A 15,310-nucleotide genomic window follows, 5' to 3' on the forward strand; every position below is an offset into this window, starting at 1 on the left:
TGTGTTCACAGCAAGAACACCATATAATGGTGTGAGAAAAGGAAGAAAAATGTGGGTCTCATAAATGCTTTATTTACAGTAAACAAGGCTTTAGATAGAACTGTTTCCTTGCTGCACTGTCAGCACCCAGCACCACGGACAGATCCTTCAGCATTGTGGCCCCTTGAAATGCAGCAGAAAGTGTGACACTGTGGTAAACATTGTGATGAGCCACTTCATGTAAGTTCCCAGGATCTATATCTGGCAAGCATACCTGTGCCTTCATGAATGAATTTTTTTCTTCCTTTTTATGTCAGCTGTTTTGTGTATGAAAGCATTAAATTTGAGCTTTTAAACACAGTAATTGTGGTCCTAGGAGTAGTCGACTGTTGGGCTTGTGGAAGAGTGCATTATTTTACATAAAAGTTCTGCAAAGACAATTTGTCCTGTATAGTACCCAGTCCATACATTGCAGAAGTTTGCATATACTCCTAAAGGCATAGATGTTATATGACTTTGGGTTTTAAATAATTAATTGAGCTACCATCATGACAACTTCTGCAGCTCTTGACAACTTTGCTGTGTGCATCTGTCAGTTCTCTTGTTGTCTGTCCTGGAGTGGTTCTGTTTTTTCTGGGTCACCTGTTATATTACAATTAGAAAACAGTTTTCCACAAAAAGAAAACATTGTGTATGAGAGGATGTGATTAGAACCAGCTGGGAAAAAAATCAGTTTACCACTTTCTTAACTACTGAACATAAAGGATAAAGTAGTTGAAAAGTGTCTCAAAAGACAAAAACAGTTCTGCCATTCATTCTTAAGGATTTATCTTGCTAAAAATATATGTAATTGAATGTGCTGACACTTACTGTAAAACCCACAACACAATGCAAATAGTGCTATCTTTGCTGATGAAAACAGCAGCCACGAAGTACATCCATGTGAAACATCAGCAGTGCCCAAATTAGAATGGAATAGAATAGAACAAAATAATATAGAATAGAATGATCCTTTATTGTTTATTTATTCCCTCATTGGGAAAATTCAGGTGTACCAGCAGCAAAGTGACAGGCAAGTCGAACCATGCAGATTCTCACAAAGGTGAAAATATAAAACAAAAAGGAATACATTTACATTAAGGGCATAAGAGAGATATACTCTGCAGTTATTCAAAATAGCTTGTTCAGATTGTCATGATTTAAAGATGTTTTGAGCTTTGCTTTGATTCTTGTCCCTGATCCTTTTTCATGTTTTCCAGGTGGTGCTTTACTTCATTCCTTTAGGTTTAGTTTCTGACTTGTTCTGTTTATAGTGCATTTTATGTTCTGTTACTTTTGTAAGAATTTCCTTTGGTTAGATTGTGTCCTTGGATTTTTGTTTACTTCCAGTCATGTTTTGTTTTCACTCTCTGCCTCTGCCATAACATTCACCTTCATCTGGTCCACCTGCTAATGTCTATCAGTCTCACTGTTTTCACCTGTTCCATGCTCTATATATACTCTGCTGTTCTGTTTACCCCTTGTGGATACATACTGTTTGCCTTGTCACGCCTGTTTATGACCGGTTTCATGCCAACTCTGTCCATGCCTATTTGCCACAGCAAGCATGCCCCTTTTCATGCCTGCATCTGCTTCCACCTGCCTGTAGTGAGCTTTCTTTTATAAATAAAATCATCTTTTACTTACCATGCTGTGCTGCTTCCTGCCTGTCTGCATTCAGGGGTCCAGTCCAAGAGCCTTTCCTGACACAGATTCAAAGAAATGTTTAACTGAGTAGGACAATTTTGAAAAAAGGTACAACATGTGTTTGCATATTTATGCATAAAAAACAACAGACTATTTACAAGAAATTGAAAAACAACAGGGATGTAAACACTTATTAAGTTTGTTGGGAGCAGTGATGGTTATAAAATCTAACAGCTGCTAAAAGGAAAGATCTGCGATAACGCCCCTTTGTGCACCTAGGATGCAGTAGTCTGTCACTGGAGGAACTCTCCAGTTCTGCAACAGCTTCATGCATGGGGTGGGAGACATTGTCCGCTAGTATTGTTATTTTTGCCAGAGTCCTTCTCTCTCCCACCATTTGCACTGGGTCATCCTAACGTGATGAGACCGACTATCGCAGAGGCATGACACAACCTTTGTAGATGGCAGCCTGTTGAGTTGACGGAGAAGTCTGTAGGGTAGAGGGTCGACAGAAACGTTACCAACACAGTACCCTGTGGGGCCCCCATACCGCAGACCAGACTGTTAGAGACACAGCCCCGTGTCTTCGCATACTGCGGTATTGAGGACATGAGTAGTGAGGGTGTCCAGTATTTACTGGGACAGGTGGTGGTCATCTCCTGACATCTCCAGCTTGACCCTCAGATGTCCCAGCAGAATTGTAGAAAAAGCACTGGAGAAATAAAAGAACATGATCCTCACAGTGCTACTCCAGGTGGGTCAGAGCTCAGTGCAGGAGGTAGATGATGGTATCCTCCAGCTTGTTGCCAGGCTGGTAGGCAAACTGCAGCGGATCCAACAAAGTCCTCTCCAGGGGAAAAGATGGTTGAGGACCAACGTCTTGAGAGTCTTCATCAGATGCGAGTTCAATGCTACCAGCCTGTAGCTGCGTTCCTCACCTGAAGTGATGAAAGGGACAGGATGGTGGTGGTGGAGGAGAGCTGTGGGATGGAGTCTTCTGAAGCGGAGGGGGTGAGTGATAGCTGTGAGCTGACAGTTGTGAAGTTCTGGGAAGATAAGCAGACAGTCAGGAGGGCTGAAGCATAGGTGACTGGGCTGGGAGAGGGTGAGTGCTTGAACAAACCTAGTTCAGATCATTCACCCACACTAAATCTCCTACAGCCTGGAGGTTTGCTTTGTGACCTGAAATTGTCTTTATGCTCTTCCAAAACCCACTGATGTTGGTCTCTTGCAAATAGTCCTCCGTCTTCTTCCAATAGATGTTTTTTCCATCCCTGATCTTCCTTTTCAGTTCCTTCTACAAATCTCTCAACTCTTCCTTGCTTCTTAATCTAAAAGCTTCCTTCTTTTCCTTGTGTTGAACCGTTCTTTTAGGGTTGATCCAGGGCTTGTTATTGGAGAAACACCATACTTTTATGAGGGGCACAGTGTTGTCCACAGAGGTTAAAAATTGAATGTAGTCTGTGATGCAGTATGTGATGTTGTCAATGTTTTCTCCATGAGGATCACATACGTCTTCTTACATAGTGGAGCTGAAACAGCCCCTCAGAGCTTCCTCAGTCTCCTCAGACCATTCCTTCACTGTGTGTCTCACAGCTAGTTCTCTGTGTACAAGTTCCACAGACAAAAAAGAGGTGATAACCTGTATGCCTCCTTGGTGTTGGCATTCAATAAGTCCAAAGTTTTATTGTCTCTGATGCAGCAGGTAACATACTGGAGAAAGGTGGGGAGAGTGGAGGACAGGGACACAAGATTAATATCCCTGGAAATCAGTAAAATGGCCTGGCTGTGTTTGGAGTCCGCTGGTATGGAGGACATTGCAGGCTGTTGCAATGTTATGACTAACATAGCCAGTCTTCATTGATTGCACATTGCACCAGTAAGAGCAAAGTGAAGGTTCAATTATCAGGGTAAGAGCACAGTTTTGCTCAAAATATTGAAATGTACACAACATTATGGGTGACATACCAGAGTTCAAAAGATGACAAATTGTTGGTGCACGTCTTGCTGGCGCATCTGTGACCAAGACAGCAAGTCTTTGTGATGTATCAAGAGTCACGGTATCCAGGGTAATGTCAGCATACCACCAAGAAGGACGAACCACATCTAACAGGATTAACTGTGGACGCAAGAGGAAGCTGTCTGAAAGGGATGTTCGGGTGCTAACCCGGATTGTATCCAAAAAACATAAAACCATTGTATTGGCCACAAAAGGAGGCCCTACACCATACTAATAAATTATTGTGGTCTAAAACCAGGTGTTTCAGTTTCATTGTCCAACCCCTTTGAGTGCTATTATTTACACAAGAGGTGCATCACATTTGTAGGGCTTCATTTGGTGCAACAATCACTACTGCCAGCAGATGTTACCCTAGGGAATTGAATGAAGCTTCGAGTAGTGAACCACTTTATGACACAATGGTTCAAAATGTTTCTATGCTTCAAAAAGCCTCATTTTGACATCACTATAGTGACGTTTCCTACCGCGAAACAAACCTTCATCACGACCAGGATCAACCCAGTCCAAGGCGGCGCATTTACCTCTTCTTCTTTTACTCTGTCTGTGACATTAACAGCAGCGCGACCGGCTACCGTAACAGCAGTTGTTGCGCACAACATGCTCACTCGCCCTTTCTACCCCCGGCTACCGTAGTAAGTCAATACACAACATTTCTCATTAACAAAACTCTAAAATCGGTGACATTTCCAGGGACAGCTTTAACCGGGGACAGGCTGCCTAAATTGGGGACGTCTGGTCACCCTACACTACAAGACACGTGGGTTTATCTGAAACGTAGTCATATTCAAAGTAATCCCTCTGACGCTTTATCCCAAGTTTTGCTGACATGGCGCTAGGTGTGGACGGACTGCACAGGTGATTTGACTTATGTACCCGCCATCTGCTGGCAGAATGCGGCACAGCAAGAACAAAATAAAACCACAACAACCCCAGACTAGACTTCAGAATTATGCATGAGACACACAAACGAAAACTAAGCACATTATCTCTATAAATTCAGTTAATTTTAGTCAGTTTTGTAAACACTCATTACAGTTTCAGTTAGTTTTCGTTTTTTTTTTTGCAAAGTTTCATTTTATTTTTATTTCAGTTAACAAAAATGTTTTTTGGCCTGCCCTGTTGCCTTGCAGCAAGAAGGTCCTGGGTTTGACTCCCGACCGGGTTGTTTCTGCATGGAGTTTGCGTGTTCTCCCTGTGCATGCGTGGGTTCTCACTGGGTACTCTGGCTTCCTCCCACATTCCAAAGACATGCCTGTTAGGATTACCAGCATAAACCAAATATTATTAGTAATTTGGGCTTTAGCTGCTCTTACACCAATGACCCAGCTTTCTTAATTAGACTACAATGGACTGTTATTACTTAGTTCAACTTCAGTACCAGTAAAAGCAATATATCATTAGCACCTGAAAATGTGGATTAAAGCTGTTTTGTACCAGTGACTCAACTTCCCTAGTTAGAATTCAGAAGAATGATGAGACTATTAGATTTCTCAGAAAGATTCATAGATTTTTAGATTTCTTAGAAGGATTGTAGTATCATTTGATTTGTTTTTTTGTATCTGTGTTTATTTTCTTTGTCATTGTATTATAATTGTACGTACAGCGCTTTGAGTGTCTCGTTATTGAAAAGCACTATATAAATAACCTTACCTTACCTTACCTTACCTTAATCCTGGAATAAAAGCTGTGGCTGCAAAAGACTTGAGGCTGGGGCAGAGATTCACCTTCCAGCAGGACAATGATCCTAAGCATTCAGCTAGAGCTTCAATGAAATGGCTTAGATTAAAGTATATTTGTGTGTTAGAATGGCCCCGTCAAAGTCCAGACCTCAATTCAGAATCAGTGGTAAGTTTCAGTTTAACTGAATTTGAGCTGACCTGATAAGATTTGGCAATACTTTATGTCTCAAATGGGCAAAACTGGTAGAGACACACATTTACAGACCTGTAGCTGTAACCACAGCAAAAGGTGGTTCTACAAAGTACTGACTCAGTGGGACTGAACACAAATGCAACACTTTTCAAATTTGTATTTGCACAATCTTTACATGGGGTTTGTGGTCTTATTGTGATAAAATGGGTTGGGATTCAAAAGGGTATGAGTAGTTCTGCAATGTATTATATATACCAGGATATGAAGCTTGAATGGCAGATCTCTTTTTATCAAACCCAAATGTTTTTATAATATATATCATCCATGTTGCTGTTCCTCCAATAGTTTTGGATTGGACTGAAAACCTGTTCACAACTACAACTCTATTATCTGAGGTTTAAATTCAGTTTTCCTTTGGGGGTGTTAGATATACTGCCCTCCTTGATGCGCGTTTCCTCAGCTAGTTATAACCGAGCGAGAGAGAGGATCTCCACCACACATTGCATGGTGACTCACAGGAGCAGTCAGGGTGGAAGCAGTGGGGGCTCCGTGGGGAAAACGTCCACACTGTGAAGTGATTCATGACACATGGAAATGTGCTGGCACCTGAAAGTGGAGCTCATTTATTCCTGCTCAGGTCTGTCTGCGCTCACTGATCGCCACATCAGCGAGTTAACGGGGATCTCCGGTGCCAGCGCGCGTCCGACGAGGTGTCTTCCTCTGCAGAGGCAGCGGTAACAGGGTCCGGAACGCTCTCCAGGGCGGGGAAGTTATTTCTGGGAACCCTTCTGCGTGTGGCAGGAGCGAATTGAAGCGGTTGGAGATTATAGGATTAGATGAATCCACCTGCTGCGGCTTGGGTTTTGGATCGGAACTTTAGGCGAAACTTTGTAATGATGTGAGAATTTTATCCAAAGATGCGCCGACATCAGAGGATTCAAATGCACCCACATTTTAACAAGATTTCTACCTAAATATTAAGAATGAAGGGAGACCGACGAACTATGAACTTTATTTTATGGATCTTTAACTTTTTAATTTATTGGACATGGACTGACGCACAGGTAAAAAGCTGTCATCTCTTTTTTTCTTAAGCAATACTAAACCTCTTTTTTTTTTTTTATCTTAAAACTGCTTCATGCAAAACAGTCTTTATATTAAAAACAGACAATGAGTCATCAGACAAAATAGAATACCCACTGCGTCGCTGTGGAGGACTGAAACTGCCAAAATGAAGAAGAAATGCCTCCAGAAAAAATATACAGCTAAAAAATAGTGCTTACAAAAAGAATTGCAACAAAGCAATTAAAATAAACATTTAGGCTCAGTTTATTCTCTTAGAAATTATGTAATATGTTATTTATTTAAAAAATGTTAGCAGTTCAACATTCAATATTCTTACTTACCTTTTTAAATATCAAGTTTATAAGTACTCATTTTCTATTCCTTATTCTTTATTAAGAACCCTAAGAACTCAAAATGTTTGTTTAATTTTCATGTTAAAATAATTTGAAATCATTATAATTACTTTATTATATTATTTCACATCTGCTTTTTTACCATTTTTGTACCTCAGTGGTGGATATAAAAAAACCAAAACAAAACCAAAACAAAACAGCTACTAAAAACTATAACAGAAAATACAATAAGTCATTTAAAATTTAAAATAGCCAATATATGAATTTATAAAATATGGATAATATTTTTTTTTCTAAATATCTAAATTGTTAGTATTTCTACTTAATTCACAATTTAATTTTAAATTATTTGTATTTAGTTTATGCTCCTTTAATGGATTTATTTGCAGAAATTTTCTGATTGTGACATATTAGTCAGTCTTTAGAGCATCTTTCCAATTTTTTACAGAGCAGCCTTCTAGTTACAACAAAAGCAACACCCTAGTGATAAATTTGGATTCATATGGTTTTTACTGCCAGTTGTAATTCAAACAAATATCTTTGAAAACGAAGCTCTGTTTTGCCTTACATTCTATTAATATAAGGTACATAAGCTTACAGTAAAAAATCTTATTTCTGCTTTTCCATTTGAATGTTATCTGAAGCCAGACCTTAAAAGAGCATGAAGCCAACTGCTTCTCTGAGGTACGGACATAGCAGTAACTGTCAGATCGATTTACACTGCTCAAAAAAATAAAGGGAACACTCAAATAACACATCATGGATCTGAATAAATGAAATATTGTCATTGAATACTTTATTTTGTACAAAGTTGAATGTGCTGGCAACAAAATCACACAAAAATCATCAATGGAAATCAAATGTATTAACCAATGAAGGCCTGGATTTGGAGTCACACACAAAATAAAGTGGAAAAACACTACAGGCTGATCCAACTTTGATGTAATGTCCTTAAAACAAGTCAAAATGAGGCTCAGTATTGTGTGTGGCCTCCAAGTGCCTGTATGACCTCCCTACAACGCCTGGGCATGCTCCTGATTAGATGATGGATGGTCTCCTGAGGGATCTCCTCCCAGACCTGGACTAAAGCATCCACCAACTCCTGGACAGTCTGTGGTGCAACGTGACGTTGGTGGATATAGCGAGACATGATGTCCCAGATGTGCTCAATCTGATTCAGGTCTGGGGAACGGGCGGACCAGTCCATAGCTTCAATGTCTTCATCTTGCAGGAACTGCTGACACACTCCAGCCAGATGAGGTCTAGCATTGTCCTGCATTAGGAGGAACCCAGGGCCAACCCCACCAGCATATGGTCTCACAAGGGGTCTGAGGATCTCATCTCGGTACCTAATGGCAGTCAGGTTACCTCTGGCGAGCACTTGGAGGGCCATGCGGCCCTCCAAAGAAAGGCCACCCCACACCATTACTGACCCACTGCCAAACCGGTCATGCTGAAGGATGTTGCAGGCAGCAGATATCTCTCCACGGTGTCTCCAGACTCTGTCACGTCTGTCACATGTGCTCAGTGTGAACCTGCTTTCATCTGTGAAGAGCACAGGGCGCTAGTGGCGAATTTCCCAATCCTGGTGTTCTCTGCCAAATGCCAAGCGTCCTGCACGGTGTTGGGCTGTGAGCACAACCCACATTTGTGGACGTCGGGCCCTCATACCATCCTCATGGAGTCGGTTACTAACCGTTTGTGCAGACACATGCACATTTGTGGCCTGCTGGAGGTCATTTTGCAGGGATCTGGCAGTGCTCCTCCTGTTCCTCCTTGCACAAAGGCGGAGGTAGCGGTGCTGCTGCTGGGTTGTTGCCCTCCCACGTCTCCTGGTGTACTGGCCTGTCTCCTGGTAGCCCCTCCAGGCTCTGGACACTACGCTGACATACACAGCAAACCTTCTTACCACAGCTCCCATTGATGTGCCATCCTGGATGAGCTGCACTACCTGAGCCACTTGTGTGGGTTGTAGAGTCCGTCTCATGCTACCACGAGTGTGAAAGCACCACCAACATTCAAAAGTGACCAAAACATCAGCCAGAAAGCATAGGTACTGAGAAGTGGTCTGTGGTCCCCACCTGCAGAACCACTCCTTTATTGAGTGTCTTGCTAATCGCCAAAGATTTCCCCCTGTTGTCTTTTCAATTGAATTCAATTCAATTCAGTTTATTTATATAGCGCCAATTCACAACACGTTGTCTCAAGGCACTTCACAAAAGTCAAGTTCATACATTCCAATTAATCCTAATCATTGAACAGTGCAGTCAGATTCAGTTATTTATTTAAGTTGGATAAAAAGCTTTTCTGTCTAAGGAAACCCAGCAGATTGCATCCAGTCAGTGACTTGCAGCATTCACTCCTCCTGGATGAGCATGTAGAGACATTTGCACAACAACATGCAAAATTGATTGTCCATCAGTGTTGCTTCCTAAGTGGACAGTTTGATTTCACAGAAGTTTGATTTGATTGTAATATTGTGTTGTTTAAGTGTTCCCTTTATTTTTTTGAGCAGTGTATTTGAACACTGGTAGTAATGAGTTCAACAGGAAAAAAAAATGCAAGGGCATTTGATGAATGGAAATTAAGCAAAATGTTGACAAATGATGACACTTGAATCCCCGGATTTGCTGCCATATTAGTCACTGCCAGAGGAGTCAGATGTTTAGAATGTTTATTTTAGTTTGCTAATTGGTTGTCATTGTTGTGACTATGTTTTTGCATAAGCCTTTTGTTCCAAATCCATTCATAATAAATGAAAAGAATGAGAACTATAGACATTTCTTTAAAAACAATCGCAGAGAGAGAAGTCAGACAGATAACACTCTGTGACTCAAATATGAATTACATGAATCAGCTTTAGTAGATTATAAAGCTGCAGTTTCTCTGTATATTGTTTGAATTTTAATATATTGTAAACCTCCGTTTCAATCTGCTTCACTCAAAATCTACAAATAGAGTAAAACCCTCCAGGTTAAGGGACATTTGCATACCTCAGTATGCACACTTATGCACAACATATCACAAGATATTCAAGAAATGGTCCTTTAAGATCCATTGAAAACCAATAAAACTCTGCAGAAGCCTTAAGATGCCTTTCGGTATTATATTTCTATATACATTGTATCAAGAGCAGAGGTGATGTCACAGTGTGTGTGAGGGAGAGAAGCTGCTGTGATACAACTTTGAATTTGAGCAGGATTTTACATTTACTTTAAAACAGAGACAACATGATAACAGCTGATATTTTAAACTGCCTTTAACATATCAGTGGTTAGTAGCCAGCATTAATAACTATAAACACCAGACACATTCCCTACAGAGATACAGACCCTTACCTGAACTCTGAGATTTCCAAGAGACTGCCAACATCTCCAAATTCAGCATCTTACATAATAGATAGTAGCTGAACACTCAAAGTAAAAACATAGGTAACTTGTTAATTTAAATCTCACCCTCTCTTGCCCTCTTACAGTCTGAATGAACCGCAGACATGTCTCATAGAAAATACAGACTCATTTTTATAGGGCTGCTCGATATCTGGGAAATGATCATTTTCAAAACTACAACAGGACACTTTTTTTACTTTATTATTATACAATGTTCTCACTCCTGGTGGTGTGAGCATTAAGACCGTCAGTGTGTGGCTCTTGAAATATAATACTCTACCAGATATTACGTCCAAGGAGTCCTTTGTGAGTGCACTGACTCATCTAACTTTACACCTCACCCCTCAAAGTGGTAAATTTGCGTCTTCCTCAATAACGTCTTGAGCGCTAAAGAGTGTTGTTATAAGCACCAACTATTAGTGCTTAGTTGTGATGCCTTCATAAATCGTAAAAAGACCAGATTTTAAACAAGAATCCTAAAATTGCATACTGAAAGCTGGATTCACTAATGAAGAACATTTGGTAATCAACAACGGACTTCAATTATAAATCCCTGGTTGGCCACCTTGGTTATCACCTATTAAAGATATCAGTGCTCAGGGCAGGCAGGGTTTGTGTGCCATTTGAAATGGTGCATCAGTCAGGCTATAACATCACAAATTTCACCATGCAGCTAATTTATAGCATTCATTATATATTTGTTTGGTTGTCAAGATGACAAAGTTTGTTCATTAATCAGCAGGTGATCTCTGGTTGGGGAATAATTTATTTTTGCTGATTTACATTCTGAGTGGTTAATGAATTAATTTACTCTGATCGCTGTAGCAAATCATCTCTGACCTTTTCTGCCTCTGAATAATTCATCATTTGAGAGGGAAACTCCTCCTTTGCAGCTTCATCACCACTTCTACCCTGGTCTTCCCCTGGCTAACTCCTAAAGCATGTACCCACATACAATATGCAAAGGCATGGCAATCATTGTAGTAAACGAGAACAGAAAATTAATCAAACAATAACTGAATATTAAACTGAAACTTAACAGGGAGACCAACGTAACAGCTTGAAACACTATCCTGATTCTCCTGGGGTAAAATAAATCAAGGCTGTAAATAAAAAACGATCCTCTCTACAGAAAAATATTTTGCAGGTTCAGTCACACTATGGGTCTTCTTTGCTCTCACTACCCCTGGAGGCAATGAATACATGAAAGGCATGTTGAAATCACAGGGTTTTATGCAGTAGAAAAATAAAAAGGTTTAAGGGTTTCTGGAGATTTCCTTAAGGAGAGTCAGCTTTATCATTTGATTTCATGTACTGGTTGTATCCCCAGGTTTTGACAGTTTTCTTATTGTGCCTGCTTAAAAATGTATTGTTTAAACTTTAACATTCCAATTAGTTTTTTGTAAGCCCTAAAGCATTGAGAGGGACGCTTGGAATGGCTTGCAGTATTCATACCCCTGAAACTTTCACGTTTTGTCACCACAATATAACCACAAATGTTAATGTACTTTGTCAACAATTTATGTGACAAATCAACACAAAAAAGCAATCCAAGATTATGATGTGGGAGAAAAATGATGTGTGGTTTACACTGCCTGCTTTGTTTATCCTCTCTTAAAGTGCATGTGTTTCCTGGCCACATTTAGCAAATCACTTACTTTATTCTGGGCTACATGGTGGTAGTACTGTTGCTTTGCAGCATAAAGGTCCTGGATTCGACTCCCGGCCGTTTTGTTTCTGCATGGAGTTTGCATGTTCTCCCCGTGCATGCAAGGGTTCTCACTGGATACTCCAGCTTCCTCCCAGTCCAAAGACATGCCTGTTAGGTTAATTGGTCTCTCTAAATTCCCCTTAGGTGTGTGCATGGTTGTTTGTGTGTTGCCCTGTGATGGACTGGCAACCTGTTCAGGTTGTACCCTGCCTCTCGCCCTTAGACTGCTGGAGATAGGCACCAGCTTCCCTGTGACTCACTATGGGAGAAGCGGTAGGAAATGACTGACTGACTTTCTTTATTCTCAAATATTGATGTGAGAATCTGGCTTTTCGTGTTGTGTTACCTCGCCTGCTTGACAAACGCCAATGCCTTGCTTTGTTAAAATGAATTTACAGTAGGACTGCTCGTCTTTGGGGGTTTTATCCCTGGGGTGAACCGCCTTTTGTTTTGTTTACAAGCGTTGTTAGGTTTTCTGAACAGCACGTTATGTTAAAAAAAAGAAATCCTGCCACAGATGACCTGGCAGAGCTTTTTATGCTTGTTCTTTTCATCTCGGCTTGAAGCTGCCATGATTTTTTTCAGGAGTTGACTCCTGATGTTATTTTGTTCATTTTACTGTCCGCTCTGCCTTGATAGAGACCATCTCAGTTTGATGGTGTAGAACCGTGGTGATCAAACAGCAGTTAGTTTGTGTGCAGGGCTCTGGTACCTCTTGAGAGCTTTTGTTGGTGGAATACCTCCAGAAAAGGAATTAGGTTCCCATCAACTTTGTCAGCTTCCTCAGGAAGGCTTGTAGAGTGTGATTTCTCAGTTTAATAGGTGAAGATAACCACAACATCAAAATTAGGGAATTATCATTTGATTAGAAAGAGCCCAGTGGAAGCTTTTAACATATAAACACCTTTTCGATGCAAATTTCACACAGCATTCTGGAGATATTTATAACAATTCTATGTTTATAAGCTCGTTTGAGGCAATGGTTTTCCTACAGGTGAAAGTAGACTACTCCCTCCATGTCCGGGGTAAGCCCGTGTCTTAGACAGAGGAGTTCAAATGGCAGCTTGTTTGTGATCAATGGGAGATTGGGAGACGAATACATTTGTATAGAACAGGGCTTTGTTTCTGGTGGATGAGTGGATTCTGTTTATAGTGGGGGTGGGAGTCTGCTGACTTTGACTGAGGACATTATCGGGCGGTGGAAGGAGTACTTCGAGGATCTCCTCAATCCTGCCATCACGCATTCCCTGGTGGAAAGAGAGACTGGGGACTCGGGGTTGGACTCTTTCATCACCCAAGCTGAAGTCACCGAGGTGGTTAAAAAACTCAGTGGTGGCAAGGCTTCGGGGGTGGATGAGATCCACCCTGAATACCTCAAATCTCTGGATGTTGTGGGGCTGTCATGGTTGACACGCCACTTCAACATTGCATGGTGGTCAGGGACAGTGCCTCTGGACGGGCAAACTGGGGTGGGGGTCCCCCTTCATAAGAAGGGGGACCAGAGGGCGTGTTCCAACTACAGGGGATCACACTCCTCAGCCTCCCTGGTAAGGCCTACGCCAGGGTATTGGAGAGGAGAGTCCGTCAAATAGTCGAATCTCGGCTTCAGGAGGAGCACTGTGGTTTTCGTCCCGGCCGTGGAACACTGGACCAGCTCTATACCCTCTACAGGGTACTCTAGGGTTCATGGGAGTTTGCCCAACCGGACTACATGTGTTTTGTGGACCTGGAGAAAGCATTCCACTGTGTCCCTCGTGATGCCCTGTGGAGGGTGTTCCAGGAGTATGGAATCGGGGCCCTTTATTAGGGGCCATCCGGTATCTGTACAAGCGGAGCAGGAGTTTGGTCCGCAATGCCGGCACTAAGTCGGACCTGTTCCTGGTGCATGTTGGACTCCGGCAGGGCTGCCCTTTGGCTGCCCTTTGTCACCGGTCCTGTTCATAACTTTTATGGACAAGATTTCTAGATGCAGCCAAGGGCCGGAGGGGGTCTGGTTTGGGGACCAGTGGATTTAATCTCTTCTTTTTGCAGATGATGTGGTCCTGCTGGCCCCCTCTAGCCAAGACCTACACGATGCGCTGTGGCGGTTCGTAGCCGAGTGTGAAGCGGCTGGGATGAAGATCAGCTCCTCCAAGTCTGAGGCCATGGTACTCGACCGGAAAAGGGTGGCTTGTCCTCTTCAGGTTGGAGGGGAGTTCCTGCCTCAAGTGGAGGAGTTTAAGTATCTCTGGGTCTTGTTCATGAGCGAGGGAAGAATGGAGCGGGAGATCGACAGACGGATCGGTGTGGCTGCCGCAGTAATGGGGGCGCTGTGCCGGTCCGTTGTAGTGAAGAGAGAGCTGAGCCAAAAAGTGAAGCTCTCGATTTACCGGTCGGTCTACGTTCCTACCCTCACCTATGGCCATGAACTTTGGGTCATGACCGAAAGAACGAGATCCCAGACACAAGTGGCTGAAATGAGCTTCCTCCGTAGGGTGGCCGGGCACTCCCTTAGAGATAGGGTGAGGAGCTCGGCCATCCGGGAGGGGCTCGGAGTAGAGCCGCTGCTCCTCCACATCGAGAGGAGCCAGTTGAGGTGGCTCGGGCATCTATACCGGATGCCTCCTGGACGCCTTCCTCGGGAGGTGTTCCAGGCACGTCCCACCGGGAGGAGGCCCAGGGGACGGCCCAGGATACGCTGGAGGGACTATGTCTCTCGGCTGGCCTGGGAACACCTTGGGCTCCCCCCGGAGGAGCTGGAGGAGGTGTCTGGGGCGAGGGACGTCTGGGTGTCTCTGCTGAGTCTGCTGCCCCCGTGACCCGGTCCCGGATAAGCGGAAGACGACGAATACGACTCGATTTTGGATGGATGGATGGAGGGATGAATGGATTTAATGATAAAAGGATGAATTAATAAATTCGGATTGGTGGTTGGATGGGAAAATACATTTAAACAAAGCTGTAAATGAACAAATTTAAAATATTTAATCAATCAAAAATTTAGGAAAAGTTTCAAATGTTTAGCTTTCTGATCTGCTAACCACAGTCGTGAGACTTTTGAATTAACATACATGATATAATTGAACAGCAACAACTTTCCTACATGTTTATGTGCAGTAAATTAGTCTGATAAATAGTACATTTTATCAAGCTCCAAGCTGCAACTGTGAAGGCTGAGCTTTAGAAACTGCTCAAGATTAATTGATCTATCTAGGTCTATCTAGGCAACCATAGTGTACTTCTGCATGGCAGTTAT

General features: G+C 42.3%; 1 protein-coding gene across 1 annotated transcript in view; it reads left to right on the forward strand.

Moving 5' to 3' along the window:
• The first annotated feature begins 6,076 nt into the window (after positions 1-6,076).
• Positions 6,077-15,310, forward strand: part of pth2ra (parathyroid hormone 2 receptor a) — a 93,804-nt gene continuing 84,570 nt past the window's right edge. Inside the window, exon 1 of the mRNA XM_047369912.1 lies at positions 6,077-6,621. Within this exon, the coding sequence (XP_047225868.1) occupies positions 6,541-6,621 (81 nt within the window). The 5' untranslated portion in view covers positions 6,077-6,540. The remainder of the gene's footprint in view (positions 6,622-15,310) is intronic.

The sequence above is a fragment of the Girardinichthys multiradiatus genome, chromosome 7, assembly GCF_021462225.1.
Source record: "Girardinichthys multiradiatus isolate DD_20200921_A chromosome 7, DD_fGirMul_XY1, whole genome shotgun sequence".
Classification (NCBI taxonomy): Eukaryota; Metazoa; Chordata; class Actinopteri; order Cyprinodontiformes; family Goodeidae; genus Girardinichthys; species Girardinichthys multiradiatus.